General features: G+C 50.3%; 1 protein-coding gene across 1 annotated transcript in view; it reads left to right on the plus strand.

Annotated features, from left to right (window-relative positions):
* LOC119974480 (C-X-C chemokine receptor type 3-2-like) overlaps positions 1 to 17,706 on the plus strand; it is a 46,499-nt gene extending 28,793 nt beyond the window's left edge. Inside the window, exon 2 of the mRNA XM_038813395.1 lies at positions 15,673 to 17,706. Coding sequence (XP_038669323.1) covers positions 15,673 to 16,737 — 1,065 coding nt within the window. The 3' untranslated portion in view covers positions 16,738 to 17,706. The remainder of the gene's footprint in view (positions 1 to 15,672) is intronic.
* Positions 17,707 to 18,730: the final 1,024 nt, after the last annotated feature.

Below are 18,730 nucleotides of genomic sequence, written 5' to 3' on the forward strand. Positions count from 1 at the left end.
CTGCATCAAGGAGGACATCGCCAAAGCGACCATGCGGGCGGTGGATGAATCCACCCCATTTCAGGTTGAGAGCGATGCCTCAGAGATAGCTCTTGCAGCCACGTTAAATCAGGCAGGGAGACCCGTTGCATTTTTCTCCCATACCCTCTCCGCTTCAGAACTCCGACACTCTTCAGTCGAGAAAGAAGCACAAGCCATTGTGGAGGCTATCCGCTACTGGAGGCACTACCTCGCAGGTAGGAGGTTCACCCTCATCACCAACCAAAGATCGGTTACCTTCATGTTCGACAACTCACAAAGGGGCAAAATAAAAAACAATAAAATTCTGAGGTGGAGGATCAAACTCTCCACCTACAATTAAGATATCAAATATCGACATGGGAAGCTCAACGAGCCTCCGGATGCCCTATGCCACGGGACATGCGCCAGCACGCAGATCGACTGATTAAAAGTCATCCACAATGACCTCTGCCACTCGGGGGTCACCCGGCTCGCCCACTACATCAGGGCCCGAAACCTGCCTTTCTCCAACAAGGAGGTAAAAGCGGTCACCAGGGACTCCCCGACCTGTGCGGAGTGCAAACCGCACTTAGACCAGACAGGGCCCACCTGGTCAAGGCTTCTAGGCCCTTTGAACGCCTCGCGATTGATTTCAAAGGGCCACTCCCCTCAACTAACTAGAACGTTTACTTCTTAAAAGTCGTCGACGAGTTCTCCCGCTTTCCATTCGCTATCCCGTGCCCCGACATGACCCCCCACACAGTCATTAGGGCCCTGCATAGCATCTTCATCCTGTTTGGTTTCCCCAGCTACGTACACAGCAACCGGGGTTCGTCCTTCATGAGCGACGAACTGCGTCAGTACCTGCTCGGCAAGGGCATTGCCTCGAGCAGGACTACCAGCTACAACCCCAGTGGGAACGGGCAGGTGGAGAGGGAGAACGCGACGGTCTGGAAGACCGTCCTACTGACCCTCCGGTCTAGAAAGCTCCAAGTCTCCCAGTGGCAGGAAGTCCTCCCAGACGCGCTCCACGCTATTAGGTCCCTTTTGTGTACGGCGACCAACCAGACCCCTCACGAGAGGCTATTCATTTTTTCCAGGGGCACTACCACGGGGGTCTCACTTCCGGCATGGCTGAGGACGCCGGGCCCCGTGCTCCTGAGAAAACATGTCAGGGCGCACAAAACCAACCCCCTTGTTGAGAAGGTGCGCCTGCTCCACTCCAACCCCTAGTACGCATTCGTCGAGTTCCCTGACGGCCGTCAGGACACAGTATCCCTCCGGGATCTGGCACCCGCCGGATCCAGCGCCCCCTCTACCCCCACAGAAGGATCTCTCACCCTACACCCCATGCTGCCGCCCCCTTGCGCGCCCGAGCCCGCGAACTCGCTCCACCAGTTCCGCGCCCCCGCACCGGCCAGCCCCCAGCGCCCCCAGTCCCCGGTCGAACCAGGAGAGTATGAAGCTCGGATACAACCCTCCCTGGAGTCCCCCATCGTACCCCAGCACACAACACCCATCCAGCCACCGCAAGAGGCTGCAACCCCGGTGCTCCGCAGATCTCAGCGGACAATCCGACTGCCGGACAGACTGACGTTATGGACTAGACCACCACCCCCGCCGGACTTGATTTTTTTGAAGGGGGTGAATGTGGTGAATGTAATATATTTTAATTCACACTGTTGTTGTATGCGCAGTAGCGCAGTCCTACCACAAGGGGGAGTAGCGCTGGGAGCACTTAGGAACTTGTACTGGGCTCCACCCTTGGTTCCGCCCATGACTCCTCCCCTTAGTGCAGCCGTATAAATACCCGTGTCCAGAGTCAGCCTGGGTCACTACGAGTTCATCGACAGGTAACAGGCTGGCTCTGAAGTAAGTCGATTAAAGCCTAGATTCACATCGGAAACACGTGTCTGGTGAATTGATGGTTCCATCAGTCACAAATATACATTGACAAATACACACTCACTCGTAACTCACACACTCATTCACAAACACACACACATTTGCACTCACTCACTCATACATATGCTTACACACAAACACACTCATACACACAGACGCACACTCACATGCACTCATACACACACATTCACACTCCCTCACACATCCGCTCACACACACATTTGTACACACACTCACACGGTCACACGCACGCACTCACAAACGCACTCAAACACACAAACATTCACACTCACACATTCATACATACACTCATATACACACTCACTCACAAACACACATTCACAGACAAATCACTCACATTCACACTCACACTCATACACGCATTCACACTCACTCACGAATACAAATCACACGTATACACACTCACTCACAAACACATCCGCACTCACAAATACATACAATCACTCTCACACACATTCACACACATATACTCACACACATTCATACAAACCCTCACAGACACACATTCACGCACAATCACATACACACACTCACAAACACACACAGCAATTAATTTGTACATAGCAAGCTCCCACAAACAGCAATGTGCTAATGGGCAGATAACTTGTTATTTTGTGAGGGGTAAACATTGACCCCTTGTGACAGTGCAGCACTCCCTTAGTGTTGTGACAAGGGTTAAGCACTCGGTGGCTGGAGTTGGGGGTCTTGGACTCGCACACACAACCCCTCTGATGCACAGCCAAGTGTGAACAACCCCAATGAGCCACAACTGGCAGTCTGAGAGTCAGTGTGGATTCAGCAGACGTTTCCTCATAACAAAGAGTGAGTTCCCAATCTCATTCAGCCGAGCATTAACGTGGCCACTGTCCCAAGGAGCAACATCACTCTCTCTCTCCCCCTTCTCTTTCCCCCACAGTCCTGCAAATCTTTCCCCTTCAAGTGTTTATCCAAATCCCCCTTTTGAAAGCCCTTATTGAATCTCTTTCATGATTTTGAACGCCTCGATTCAATCTCTCCCTTAACCTTCTCTGCTCTAAGGAGATCAACCCCAGCTTCTCCCAGAGTCTCTCTGCATTAACTGAAATCCCTCATCCCAAGGAATGTTCTGGCAAATCTCCTCCACACCTTCCCCAAGGCCTTGACAAGGCCAGATAGTGAGCAACTGTTTGCAGATCAAAGCCGTCGCTATGTACGACTCATTGTTTTGGGGATGACGCCTTCAACATCTGGCCTCACTCGCACCACCCCCAACCGGGCCCCCAATATCCCATGGCTCCCCCCGGAGGAAGGGGTTTGAAGGGCGGCTTTCTCTTCCTGCACTGTTGGTTCCAGTGGGTTCTCTGTAGAGGCAGAGCACCACTCGCCAGCCCCTCACAAAATGAAGAAAGGAACATTGGAGATGTTGCCCAATATGAGAACGCAGGCCTCAGAGTGAACAGACAGTGACGTGTGATGGCAGATGCTGCTCATGATGCAAGTGGGGTTTGTGTCAGATCTGTTTATCTTCCATCATCAAATTTCTGACCAAACGCAACTACAAATATGAATTTCAGCGATACAATTCCATCCCTCACTTCCACTTTTTCATAGAAGTCGGGGTGAAGTTACTTAATTTACTGCTTCTCTGCATTGTTTTCCAAATTCCTCATAGTGATTGATGCTGGTGTCAGCTCCCAGTACGGCTGCAGCACAGAGTTAGATACAGAATAAAGCTCTCTCTACACTGTCCCCATCAAACACTCCCAGGACAGGTACAGCACGGGGTTAGATACAGAGTAAAGCTCCCTCTTCACTGTCCCCCATCAAACACTCCCAGGACAGGTACAGCACGGGGTTAGATACAGAGTAAAGCTTCCACTACACTGTCCCCATCTAACACTCCCAGGGTAGCTACAGCACGGGGTTAGACACAGAGTAAAGCTCCCTCTACACTGTCCCCATTAAACACTCCCAGGACAGGTACAGCACGAGGTTAGATACAGAGTAAAACCCCCTCTACACTGTCCCCATCAAACACTCCCAGGACAGGTACAGCACGGGGTTAGACACAGAGTAAAGCTCTCTCTACACTGTCACCATCAAACACTCCCAGGACAGGTACAGGTATGGGGTTAGATACAGAGTAAAGCTCCCTCTACACTGTCCCCATCAAACACTCCCAGGACAGGTACAGCACGGGGTTAGACACAGAGTAAAGCTCCCTCTACACTGTCCCCATCAAACACTCCCAGGACAGGTACAGCACGAGGTTAGATACAGAGTAAAACCCCCTCTACACTGTCCCCATCAAACACTCCCAGGACAGGTACAGCACGGGGTTAGATACAGAGTAAAGCTCTCTCTACACTGTCCCCATCTAACACTCCCAGGGTAGCTACAGCACGGGGTTAGATACAGAATAAAGCTTCCATAAGACCATAAGACACAGAAGCACAATTAGGCCACTTGGCCCATCCAGTCTCCTCCGCCATTCAATCATGGCTGATATTTTCTTCTCCCCATTCTCCTGCCTTCTCTCCATAACCTCTGATCCCCTGCTTCCTCCACACTGTCCCCATCAAACATTCCCAGGACAGGCACAGCATGGGGTTAGATACAGAGCAAAGCTCTGTCTACACTGTCCCCATCAAACACTCCCAGGGTAGCTACAGCACAGGTTAGATACAGAGTAAAGCTTCCTCTCCACTGTCCCCATCAAACACTCGCAGGACAGGTACAGCACGGGGTTAGATACAGAGTAAAGCTTCCTCTCCACTGTCTCCATCAAACACTCCTAGGACAGGTACTGCATGGGTTTAGATACAGAGTAAAGCTCCCTCTACACTTTCCCCATCAAACACTCCCAGGACAGGTACTGAACAGGGCTAGATACAGAGTAAAGCTCCCTCTGCAGTGTCCCCATCAAACACTCCCAGGACAGGTAGAGCAGGGGAAAACTACAGAGTAAAGCTCCCTCGACACTGTCCCCATCAAACACTCCCAGGTCAGGTACAACATGAGTTTAGATATGAGTTTAGGCACCCGTGGTGCCTATCCTTAAGCCGGATGGCTCGGTCCACCTTTGTGGCGATTTCAAATAAACGATTAATCGCTACTCACAACTGGACAAATACCCAATTCCCCGGATTGAGGATTTGGATGCAAAGCTGTCTGGAGGACTCCTATTCTCAAAGCTGGATATGACCCACGCTTATCTACAGCTGAAGCTGGACGAAGAGTCCCAAACATTCTCGGCCTTTTTCAGTATGCACGATTACCCTTCGGGGTATCGGCAGCTTGTGCGATATTCCAGAGGACAATGGAGAATATATTGCAAGGGCTACCACAAGTCCCCATTTACCTGGACAATGTCCTCATTACAGGAAAACCAAAGGCAGAACACCTGCAAAACCTGGAGGAAATCCTTAGGAGGTTTTCAGCAGCAGGTGTGCACCTAAAGAGCGGGAAATGTGTTTTCCTAGCACCTCAAGTAACCTATCAGGGGGACAAGGTTGACAAGTCAGCGCGACACCCTATGGAGGATCGGGTGAGGGTGATTAAAGATGCCCCGGCCCCCACCACAATCCAGGAGTTAAGGTATTTTTTAGGACTGGTGACATAATATGGAAAGTTAATACAGAACAGAGCTTCCATCTTGGACCTCCCACACCAATTAATAAAAAAGGGGCAAGCCTGGGAGTGGTCCGCCCACCGAGACAGGGCTTTCAAGAAGATCAAAGAACAGCTTTTCTCAGAACGTCCTGGCACACTGTGACCCCAGGAAAGAGTTGGTGCTCACGTGCGACGCGTCTCCATCTGGCGTTGGTGCAGTTTTGGGAAACAGGACAAAACGGACAGGAACGACCTATAGCATTTGCTTCCAGGACGCTGGCAGCAGCAGAATGAAAGTACACCCAAATCGAAAAGGAATTACTGGCTGTGATCTTCACGGTGAAGAAATCTCTCCAGTACTTGTACGGGCGGGAATTCACTATAATTACAGATCACAGGCCATTGCTGGGTTTGTTGAAAGAAGACTGAGCAATACCACCAGTAGCTTCAGCCTGGATCCAACGCTGGGCCCTCTTACTGGCAGCGTACCAGTACCAACTGGAGCATTGGCCAGGAACCCGGGTGGCAAACGCTGTGCACTCAGCAGGCTCCCATTACCAGACGCCCCGCTATTAGTACCCAAAATAGAGGAAACGATAATGACGTTACATTTCCTGGACACCCATTGGCCGCACAAAACATCCGTTTATGGACCCAAAGGGACTAGTTTCATCAAAAATAAAACCCATGGTGCTGACGGGGAAGATGGAAAGACCGGTCCAAGCGGAATCCCATCCTTACTGGAGCAGAAGAGAGCAGATCACCGTGGAAGACGGGATCCTGCTATGGGGGGGGCTCAAGTAATCGTTCCAAGTCAAGGCCGTCGAGCCAGACTGGCTGAACTGCATCATGGGCACCCTGGAGTCTCAAAAATGAAGATGCTGGCCAGAAGCTATGTCTGGTGGCCGGGTCTGGACACCGACATAGCGGCATTGGTAGGTCGGTGCCAAGAATGCCAACAAGGGCAGAATGCCAACACCGGCAGCCCCACTGCACCCATGGGAACGGCCAGGTAGACCATGGTCGCTACTTCATGTTGATTTTGCAGGCCCGTTTATGGGTTCAATGTTTTTTACAATAGTAGAAGCCCATTCCAAATGGCTGGATGTCTGCAAAATGAAATCTACGAATTCAACAACTACTATTGAAAAACTCTGCACCTCGTTCGCAACTCGCGGTATCCTGGGGGTGTTAGTTTTGGATACTGGATTGGTTTTCACCAGCCAGGACTTCACACAATTTATTAAGTTGAATGGCATTCAGCAGATAAGGACGGCACCATATCACCCGGCATCCAATGGTTTGGCGGAGAGAGCCGTCCAGGCCTTAAAAGTTGGGTTGAAGAAAGGGTCAGCAGCAACATTGGACATCAAACTGTCGCGCTGGCTATTTGACTACAGAACAACCCCACACACCACAATGGGAATAGCACCGGCGGTGTTACTCATGGGCAGACAACTCCGAACCCGGCTGAGTCTAATATTCCCGAATTTAGGTGGCAGAATAGAGCGACACCAACAGGCCCAATGCAGGGGCCACGCCAACACTCGCCAAGAAAGGCAGTTCAACACGGGTGAAAATGTATGGGTCAGAAATTATGCGAATGGCCCCACATGGGCAGCAGGAACAGTCAAAGCCAAAATGGGACCTGTGTCGTATGAGATACGTGTGGGAAAACATGTAATAAAGAAATACCTGGACCAGGTGAGGGCCTCAGATTCGTTTCCTCCTCTGAAGCTGACTCAGACCAGCATACCAAGCACCGTGGAGAGTCCTCCCCGACAAACTATTCACGCTCCTCCAACATCATTGGTGAGGACATCGGACTCGGATATGGACACCATGGATGATGCCGCAGCTGTACCCCTGCCGCCGGAGGAAAGGGGCGAAGCGCCCCTCAGACGCTCACATCGGAAAACACAGGCACCTAGCCATTATACCCCCCCCCCCCCCCCCCCCCCACGTCGGAGGCCGAAGCGGAGCCTGACGCAAAAATGAAGCAGGAGATCCGTGAGTCACGAGGATCATGTGGGCTCCTCGGACTTTGGGGGGGAGGGATGTAATGACTTAGGCCAGGCCTCTGAGATTGGCCAATTAGAATACGAGTTCCCTTATTTGAGTTCCCTGATTAGTGGCCCAATCAGGGAACCCCTTTCTGTGTATATAACAGGGAGTGTCAGATCCTCTGCACTCCCGGTGTAGACAGCAGACTGAATGGTCATAGTTGTTCAGCTGTTGGGTTTGTAAAAGAAATTCTGGTGACAGGAGTTCTGCCTCTGTGGACTTATTACAGAGTCTCTTTGGAAATCCTTGATTGAACCTGCCGTCCCCACACTTTCGGGCGATGCGTTCCTGATCCTAACCACTCTCTGGGTGGTTAAGTTTCCCCTCGTGTCCCCGTTGCATTTTTCACCAATCAGCTTACATCTGTGTCCCCTCTGCTTCCCGATCCTTCCCCCAATGGGAACAGTTTCTCTCTCTGTTCCCTCTATCCAGACCATCCCCCGCCTCGTGATTGTGAACACCTCGATCAAATCTCCCTCTCCACCTTCTCCTGAGGAAAACAGTCCCAGATTCTCCAATCGATCCCAGTCACAGAAGCCCCTCATCCCCAGAATAAGAACAAGAAATCCTCAAAAGGTTTTTCCAGCATTTTCTGTTTTTAGTTTCAGGATTCCAGCATCCGACGTTCCTAGCTTTTGTTTCTCATCCCTGAAAACATTCTCCTTAATCGTTCTCTGCAATCCCCCATCCCCCTCCTTCCTAAATTGTGGCCTCTTGAACTAGACTCCAGATGGGGAGCATCGACAAACCAACACTGACTCAGGTGAAACAGACCAGACTCCAGATGGGGAGCAACCCAACGCCAAAGCTGATTCAAGTAAGCCGGATATGACTCCAGACAGAGAGCGCCGCGAACTCAGTTACGGCACGCTCAAGGTGACAGCAGATGCCACAACGCACACTGACATGAGTAACTGTGTGAAGGACCCGTATTCCCACAGAGTGTGGTCCTTGAGCGCAGCGAACACAACAGAACCATCCAACACAACATCACAACCTATGAAAACCATATCAGACACGACGCGTACCAAAGACAACATTGTTGACAGCAAGCACGACAAAGTCTACACCAATGGAACTACGACTGGTACGACATGGTACAACTCTGCCCATGAGGGACACAGTTACTGCTCAGCTCAGTACAATGACATACCATGGCAGGACGATGCATCTTCCCAATTCACATTTGCTGCACTACCAACAGGCTACCTGGCTTTCAGGACAGATGCCATCCAACATCGCTACCACAAGCATCCAAAAAAGATTCCAAATCAGACAACAAAGTGATTTGACCTGATGCACAGGGACACTGATGGCGTTCACAAGGACATGCCACCATCAAAATCACCAACTCACCAACCCAATAAGAAAGACATTCGACCATGATAATTGATGGGTTTTGGACTCATACAGATGAGTTGGACTTATTGTTCAATGATCACGGTTATCATATCTTGTACAGATATTGCTTATCTACCTGTTTTTTGTTCAATTTTCTTTAACAGTGTACAGAAAATATGTAACACGAAAAAGGGGGGATGTGGTGATATGCATCACTGTAGATACACAATGGGTTAATGTAAGTACACGTAGACTAGATAGACACTAGAGGGAGCACCAGAGACATGACACACAGACACTCAACCAATAGGTCAGTAAGATAGGACACGACCATTGGGCATTCACGATACGCACAGAGGTGACACTACCACAGGGCGGCATTACACCAACCCATATAAAAAGGACACAGCACACATGATCTTCCTCTTTCCAGTGGAGACACTCAGTGAGTACAGACACAGGGTTGATTCAACATCACACCCACCATGTGGATTGTAGCAGACTGGTTTGTCAGTCTGAGTAGCTACAGAAGGATTAACAGTAGAGGCGAATCCGAGTAGGAAAATTGTTAATAGTTTCATAAACGTGCTGAAGTTATCTCCACGTCTGAACCTTCCTTTGTCAGAGTGAACATCAAGGAAGCAGCTTATGCTACGCCAAGATCATAACAAGACAGACACAATACTCCAGTCGAAACGAAATAGTGTTTGGTAAAGATTGACTATAACCTCCTGACTTTACGTGCCCTGCACTACCCCCGCCTCTCCCCCGCTTTAAGCTGTTCCTTGGGATGTGGGTCTCTGCTCAGGCCTTTTGTTATCTTTCCTGATTTCTCCTTCTATGACTTGGTGTCGAATAATGTCGATACATTTCCTGGATGCTGTGCTCCCTGAACTAAGCTGTAGAAAGAGGGTGTCGTAAACTCACTGAGCTACCAGGGGTGCTGTTTGCCCAGTTTAAAGGCCAGTACCGATGGGGAAAATGTGATGGTTGGAATTCAGGAATATTTCTGCTAAATCCAGTTGGAAAGAGACAAGCTTGTCCCCCCAGATACTGAACTGCTCAGACCCAGGACTGGTTTCCAGTGAGTGTCCACGAAAGGCTGCAGGGTCTGGGTTGGGGGAGAGAAAAACAGACTGGATACATTTGGAAATCAGACATCCTAAAGTTGTAAATGATTTCAGCAAAAGGTGATGTTGATTCATTCCTTGTGCTCTGGTTTCCCCGCCCCCTACCAATGGCACGGGTTCTCATGGTGGGCACATTTATGCAAGTGCGTGTGTGTGTGTGAGGGAGTGTGTGTGGGTGTGTGTCTGTGGGTGTGGATGAGGGTGTGTGTGTGAGTGTATGTAAATGTGTTTGTGTAAGTAAGTGTGTGTGAAGGTGTGCATGAACGTGTATGAGGGTGCACGTGTCTGTGAGCAAGTGTTTGAATATGTGTGCATATGTGTACATGTGTGTGTGTAAGTGTCTCTGATTGCATGTGTTTGTTTGTGTGTGTGTGTGTCATTATATTTGTGTGTGAGTGTGTTTGGTTGTGTGCGTGAGTCTGTGAGTGTGTGTGTGCGTGTGTGAGGCAGTGTGTGAATGAGTGTGTGCGTAAGTGTGTTTGTGTGAGTAAGTGTGTGTGCATAAGAATGAGCATGTGTGTGAATTTGAGTGCGTGCTGTGTGTTTGTGAGAGTGTGTATGTGTAAGAGTGTGTGTATGTGTGCATGTGTGAACATAAGACCATGAGATATAGAGGCAGAATTAGGCCACTTGGCCCATCAAGTCTGGTGTGACATTCAATCATGGCTGATATTTTCTTCATCCCCATTCTTCTGCCTTTTCCCCATAACCCCTGAACCCCTTATTAATCAAACACCTATCTATGCCTTAAAGACACTCAGTGATTTGGCCTCCACAACCTTCTGTGGCAGAGTTCCACAGATTCACCACCCTCTGGCTGAAGAAATTCCTCCTCGTCTCTGTTATAAAGTCTCTTTACACTGAGATGGTGTCCTCTGGTTCTAGTTTTTCCTACAAGTGGAAACTCCTCTCCACGTCCACTCTATCCAGGACTCGCAGTATCCTGTAAGTTTCAATAAGATCCCCCCTCATCCTTCTGAACTCCAACGAGTGCAGACCCAGAGTCCTCAACCCTTCCTCATACGGTAAGTTCTTCATTCCAGGGATCATTCTTGTGAACCTCCTCTGGATTCTTTCCAAGGCCAGCACATCCTTCCTTAGATACGGGGCCCAAAACTGCTCACAGTACTCCAAATGGGGTCAGACCAGAGCCTTATACAGCCTCAGGAGCACATCCCTGGTCTTGTATTCTAGCCCTCTTGACATGAATGCTAGCATTGCATTTGCCTTATTAACTGCTGACTGAAACTGCACATTAACCTTAAGAGAATTGTGAACAAGGACACCCAAGTCCCTTTGTGCTTCTGATTTGCTAAGCATTTCCCCATTTAGAAATGCTAAAATTCCTCCTTCCAAAGTGCATAACCTCACACTTTTCCACATTGTATTCTATCTGCCACTTCATTGCCCACTCTCCTAGGCTGTCCAAATTCTTCTGCAGCCCCCCTGCTTCCTCAATACTACCTGTCCCTCTACATACCTTTATATCATCTGCAAACTTAGCAACAGTGCCTTCAGTTCCTTCTTCCAGATCATTAATGTACATTTTGAAAAGTTGTGGTTCCAGCACAGACCCCTGAGGCACACCACTAGTCACCAGCTGCCTTCCTGAAAAAGACCCCTTTATCCCCACTCTCCTTCTGCCAATCAGCCAATCCTCTATCCATGCCAGGGTCTTACCCTGAACACCATGGGCTCTTAACTTATAGAATTCATAGAATTTACAGTGCAGAAGGAGGCCATTCGGCCCATCGAGTCTGCACCGGGTCTTGGAAAGAGCACCCTACCCAAGGTCAACACCTCCACCTTATCCCCATAACCCAGTAACCCCACCCAACACTAAGGGCAATTTTGGACACTAAGGGCAATTTAGCATGGCCAATCCACCTAACCTGCACATCTTTGGATTGTGGGAGGAAACCGGAGCACCCGGAGGAAACCCACGCACACACGGGGAGGATGTGCAGACTCCGCACAGACAGTGACCCAAGCCGGAATCGAACCTGGGACCCTGGAGCTGTGAAGCCATTGTGCTATCCACAAGGCTACCGTGCTGCCCTTCAACTTATTTAACACTCTCCTTTGCGGCACCTTGTAAAGGCCTTCTGGAAATCTAAATCTAAATAAATCATGTCCAGTGGTTCTCCTTTGTCTACATTCCTACTTACCTCCTCAAAGAACAGATTTGTCAGACATGACTTCCACTTGACAAAGCCATGTGTTTTTGTATGTGAGTTTGAATATGTGTTTGTACGTGTGACTGCGTGCGTAGCTATGTGTGTGTAAGAGTGTGTGAGGGAGTGTGTGTGTGACTGAGTGTCTGCGTATATATGTGTGTGCATGTGTGTTTGGGTGTGTGTGAGTGTATGTGTGTCTGTGAGTGAACGGGAAAGGTGTGTGAGTGTGTGTAAATATGTGTGTATGTGTTTGTGTGAATGCCAGTGTGTGTGAGTATGTGTGAAGGTGTGTGTGAATGTGTGTGAGGGTGCTTGTGTGTGAGCACGTGTATGTGTCTCTGAGTGCATGCGTCTGTGTGTGTGTGTGTGTGTGAGTCTGAGCGTTTGTGTGAGTGTGCGTGTTTGGATGTGTGTGTGTGTGTGAGTGGAGTGTGTGTGTGAGGGAGCGTGTGTGAGAGTGTCTTAGTGTATGTGTAAGTGTGTGTGTGAGTGTGAGGATAAGTGTATGTAAATATGTGTGTATGAATGTGTGTGAGGGTGTTTGTATGTGTGAGCATGTATGAGCATGTGTGAGCAGGTGTGTGAATCTGCGTGTGTCTCTGAATACATGTGTGTACATGTGTGAGATTGTGTGTATGAATATGTACGGATGCGTGACTTTTTGTGTATGTGAGAGTGTGTGTGAGGGAGTGTGAGTGTGCATGTAGGTGTGTGTGTGTGTGTGAGTGGATGATTGTCTGTAAATGTGTCTGTGCGTCTCTGAGTACATGTGTGTGAATGTTTGTGTGAGTGTGTGAGTCTGTGTTAGTGAGTGTGTGTAGGATGAGTGTGTGTTAATATGTGTGTGTCTGTGTGAGTGAGTATGAGTAAGTGAGTATGTGATTGTGTATGTGTAAGTGTGTGTGTCTGTGTGAGCTTGTGTGTAGTGTGTGTGATTGTGTGTGTGTATGAATGTGAGTGTGTGGACATGTGTGTCCGTGTGTGTAAATGTGTGTGTAAATGCATGTATAGGTTATGTGAATCTGTGTGTAAATGTGTATGTGTGTGTGTGTGAAAGTGTGTGTGTGGTGAGTGTGTGTATGTCTTTTGTGTGAGTGAGTGTCATTGTGTGTAAGTGAGTGTGTATGTATAAATGTGTGTGTTGTGCAAGTGTGTGTGTGTGAGTTTGTGTGAAAGTGTGTGTGAGCATGTAAAGGTGTGTGAATGCGTGAAGGTGTGTGTGAATTCATGTGTGTGTGAGTGTTTGTGTGTAATGTGTGTGTGCGCGAGAGTGTGTGTCTGAGTGTGTATGTTTGTGTGCGAGTTTGAGTGTGTGGCCGATTGTGTGTGTCTGTACAATTTTGCACATTCTCCCCGTGTCTACATGGGTTTTACCCCCACAATCCAAACATGTGCAGGTTAGGTGAATCGGTCACGCCAAATTGCCCCTTAATTGGAAAAAAATAATTGGGTACTCTAAATTTTTTTATTTTAAAGTATGTGTGTGTGTTTGTATGTGCATGAGTGTGTGTGAGTTTGTGTGAAGTTGTGTGTGTGAAGATGTGTGTGTGTATGTGTGTGAGTGTGTGAGGGAGTATGTGTGTGTGGTATGTGTATATGTTTGAGTGTGTGCATATGTGTGTGGGTGTGTGATGGAGTATGTGTGTGTGTATGTACGAGTATGTGTGGGTTTGTGAGGGAGTATGTGTGTGTGTGTCTGTGTATGTGTGTATGTGTGAGTGTGTGTGTATATGTGAGGGAGTATGTGTGTGTGTGCATATGTGTGTGTGTGTGAAGGAGTATGTGTGTGTATGTGTGAGTGTGTGTGTATATGTGAGGGAGTATGTGTGTGTGTATGTATGAGTGTGTGTGGGTTTGTGAGGGAGTATGTGTGTGTGTCTGTGTATGTGTGTGTGTGTGTGAGTGTGTGTGTATATGTGAGGGAGTATGTGTGTGTGTGCATATGTGTGTGTGTGTGTGAAGGAGTATGTGTATGTATGTGTGAGTGTGTGTGCATATGTGAGGGAGTATGTGTGTGTGTGCATATGTGTGTGTGTGTGGTGGAGTATGTGTGTGTATGTGTGAGTGTGTGTGGATTTGTGAGGGAGTATGTGTGTGTGTCTGTGTATGTGTGTGTATGTGTGAGTGTGTGTGTATATGTGAGGGAGTATGTGTGTGTGTGGATATGTGTGTGTGTGTGTGTGAAGGAGTATGTGTGTGTGTGTGAAGGAGTATGTGCGTGTGTGTGAAGGAGTATGTGTGAGTGTGTGTGTATATGTGAGGGAGTATGTGTGTGTGTCTGTGTATGTGTATGTATGTGTGAGTGTGTGTGTATATGTGAGGGAGTATGTGTGTGTGTGCATATGTGTGTGTGTGTGTGTGAAGGAGTATGTGTATGTATGTGTGAGCGTGTGTATATGTGAGGGAGTATGTGTGTGTGTGTATGTGTGTGTATGTGTGAGTGTGTGTGTATATGTGAGGGAGTATGTGTGTGTGTCTGTGTATGTGTGTGTATGTGTGAGTGTGTGTGTATATGTGAGGGAGTATGTGTGTGTGAAGGAGTATGTGTATGTATGTGTGAGTGTGTGTGTATATGTGAGGGAGTATGTGTGTGTGTGCATATGTGGGAACGGGACACAATTATTCCCATAATTACAGTATTTTCCTCCCACACAGTCATACACCCTGCTGACAACAGCCTAGTAACACGGAAACTGTGGCCCATTGAGATCTTGAGTCGATTCCGGCCAATTTGAAGCTTCTGACTCCTTGCTTGGCCGCCCCCTCACCAGAAGACCATGGTTTCTCTCGACAGAGTCTATTGAATCCTTTAATCATCTTAAGCATCTCAGTTAGATCATAGAATTTACAGTGCAGATGGAGGCCATTCAGCCTCTGCACCGGCTCCTGGAAAGAGCACCCTACCCAAGGTTAACACATCCACCCTATCCCCATAACCCAGTAACCCCACCCAACACTAAGGGCAATTTTGGTCACTAAGGGCAATTTATCATGTCCAATCCACCTAACTTGCATATCTTTGGACTGTGGGAGGAAACCAGAGCACCCGGAGGAAACCCACGCACACACGGGGAGGATGTGCAGACTCCGCACAGGCAGTGACCCAAGCCAGAATCGAACTTGGGACCATGGAGCTGTAAAGTGATTGTGCTATCCACAATGCTACCGTGCTGCCCACTAATCACCCTCTTAATCTTCTGGGATCAAGGGAATACAGGCGTGGCCTGTGTTGCCTTCCCTCACAACTGAACAGTTTTGGTCTGCCACATTGTTCCGCAGAAAATCTACCCAGTCTGAGTGAGGTCCAGGAAGGGACTTCCCCAGAGAAAGTCACACATCTCTTCAAATAGCAGGCAAGGCAGTCAGGGAATGGAGGAAGTGCATGAAGCTAAATCAAAGGTCCAATGTGTGAAGTAATATTTATTTTCTGTTTTTTTTTCAAGACACCTTACGACTATTATGAGGGAGATTTTGATATTGCTTTGTCTAAAGCCAAGCCTTGCAGGCCCATTGTAGTCGAGAAGTTTGCCCGCATCTTTGTGCCTGTGCTGTACTCCTTCGTCCTCCTCTTGGGCATTCTGGGCAATGCACTGGTGATTCTCATCCTTGGCCGCTACAAGAGAGCTCGGAGAACCATCACAGATACTTTCATCCTGCACTTAGCCATCGCCGATCTCCTCCTAGTCTTCACCCTCCCCTTCTGGGCAGTGGAGGCGGTGAGCGGTTGGATCTTTGGCCATGTCATGTGCAAGCTGATTGGTGCCATCTTTGCCCTCAACCTGTACAGCAGTATCCTCTTCCTGGTATGCATCAGCTTCGACCGTTACCTGGCCATCGTCCATGCCATCCATATGTACAAGAGACGCAAACCTGTCTACATCCATGCCACCTGCCTCCTCGTCTGGGTCTTTTGTCTCCTCCTGGCGCTTGTTGACCTCATCTATCGTGAAGAGTACAACTCCACCTACCTCAACTCGACAGTTTGCACCTACATATTTCACCCAGAAAGCGCCAATACCTGGAAACTGACCCTCCGTATTTCCCATCACATCGTTGGCTTCTTTGGTCCCATGGTGGCCATGTTGTATTGCTACTGCATGATCTTCAAGACACTGTGTCACGCCCAGATGTTCGAGAGGCAGAAGACCCTGAAGGTGGTAATCGCCATCGTGGTGGTCTTTGTGGTCTGCTGGCTGCCTTACAACGCCGTGCTCTTTGTCGACACCCTCGAGTCGCTGGGCGCCATCCCGACCTGCTGCTCCATGCTGAACATCCTGGACATCAGCCGCACCATCACCCAGGCCCTCGGGCTTGTCCACTCCTGCTTGAACCCCCTCCTTTATGCCTTCATCGGGGTTCGGTTCCGCCACGAGATGTCGAGAGTGTTGTTGGACGTCGGTTGCTTGAAGAAGAATCTGGCCACAAACCGCCGGCCCGGGAAAAGTAAATGGGCGTCTTCCGTCATCTCGGAGTCGGAAACATCCACCTCCCACTCAACGATATGGTAGAGAGTCTGCAAGCTCCATGGACCCCTGGCCAACAATTGTTTTTCCAATCAAAGGCTTTGGTGAGGGGTGTGGTTGCGAAGAAATACGGACCTTGTGCTCATCTCCACATAAAAGCTCCCCACCGTGTGATTTTCAATGACTTTCAGTAAGCATTAGCCATCTAGCAAACCATGTACTTCAGGGATATTAATTGAATGACTGGTTAAATCTGCTTTTCTCCTTCTCTTCCCATGAAATGTAGGTGCCAGCATCTCTTGCCCCGTCCCTAATTTCCCAAACTGGCCGACTTTCTAGGTTGTCTCTGAGGGGCAGTTAAGAGGCAGTAACTCTACACGTAGGCCGGACAGGCTAGGCTAGGATACCTGAATTTTTGGGTCCGGCTTTGCATCTTGAATCCCGCCCTACTGCCATTTTAACCGGGGTGGAGACTGACACCAGTGCCAGGGGTTTTACCCCCACAGCCAATAATTCCTGGAGCGGGATTGGCTTGGTGGTTTTCTGCCTCAGACGCAAGAGGGCGATTCACTGAGCCCCTCCACATCCCAATGAGGGGAGGTTTTATTTTTACAATCCATAGTCACCATTACAGAGACTAGAGGCTGGATTCTCCCAACATTAGACTATGTCCCCACGCCGGTGTACAAATGATGGAGTTTTGCTCCAGAAATTCCTGTAAATAAGTTCAACAAATTCATAGCCTTGCAGGGGGCTAACAGGGACCCGGAGTGAATCTCGCAGCTTTTGCTGTAGATTCCCGCACTTCGGGGTCAGAGGTCGCGCATGCGCACGGCGGCGACCTCCAGCGGCTGCGCCATACTCCATGGCGGACTCAGACCGCAGAGCCACACCGAAGAAAGAGACCCCCCTGATCGGCAGCGTGCTCGAGCCTCAAACCCCACACATTTAATCGCCGGCAGCCTCTAAGGCCCCCCCCACCCGCAGTCACCCCGCGAGCGTCCCGACCGGGAATAGGTGGATTGTTCCACGCCATCGGGAACTCGGCCGATCAGGAGCGGAGGATTGCTGAGCGGGCCCAAGGCAATGCCCCCCCCCCCCCGCCCCAGCCGCGCGGCATACTCCCCGGTGACGCCGATTTTCGGTGCCCGGAGAATTGCCGAACCGGCGCTGGGCCTGATTACGGCGTCAAATTGGATTCTCCCTCTCCTCCCGCATCCAGCCCTCCCTCTCCCCCCCGCATCCAGCCCTCCCTCCCTCCCACATCCAGCCCTCCCTCCCTCCCACATCCAGACCTCCCTCTCCCCCCGCATCCAGCCCTCCCTCTCCCCCCCGCATCCAGCCCTCCCTCCCTCCCACATCCAGCCCTCCCTCCCTCCCACATCCAGACCTCCCTCTCCCCCCGCATCCAGCCCTCCCTCTCCTCCCGCATCCAGCCCTCCCTCTCCCCCCCGCATCCAGCCCTCCCTCCCTCCCACATCCAGCCCTCCCTCCCTCCACATCCAGACCTCCCTCTCCCCCCGCATCCAGCCCTCCCTCTCCCCCCCGCATCCAGCCCTCCCTCCCTCCCACATCCAGCCCTCCCTCCCTCCCACATCCAGCCCTCCCTCCCTCCCACATCCAGCCCTCCCTCCCTCCCACATCCAGCCCTCCCTCTCCCCCCGCATCCAGCCCTCCCTCTCCCCCCCGCATCCAGCCCTCCTCCCTCCCACATCCAGCCCCCCTCCCTCCCACATCCAGCCCTCCCTCTCCCCCCCGCATCCAGCCCTCCCTCTCCCCCCGCATCCAGCCCTCCCTCTCCCCCCGCATCCAGCCCTCCCTCTCCCCCCGCATCCAGCCCTCCCTCTCCCCCCGCATCCAGCCCTCCCTCTCCCCCCGCATCCAGCCCTCCCTCTTCCTCCCCCATCCAGCCCTCTCCCCCCCGCATCCAGCCCTCCCTCTTCCTCCCCCATCCAGCCCTCCCTCTCCCCCCCATCCAGCCCTCCCTCTCCCCACCGCATCCAGCCCTCCCTCCCTCCACATCCAGACCTCCCTCTCC

Source organism: Scyliorhinus canicula, chromosome 12 (assembly GCF_902713615.1).
Source record: "Scyliorhinus canicula chromosome 12, sScyCan1.1, whole genome shotgun sequence".
In the NCBI taxonomy this organism is placed as follows: domain Eukaryota; kingdom Metazoa; phylum Chordata; class Chondrichthyes; order Carcharhiniformes; family Scyliorhinidae; genus Scyliorhinus; species Scyliorhinus canicula.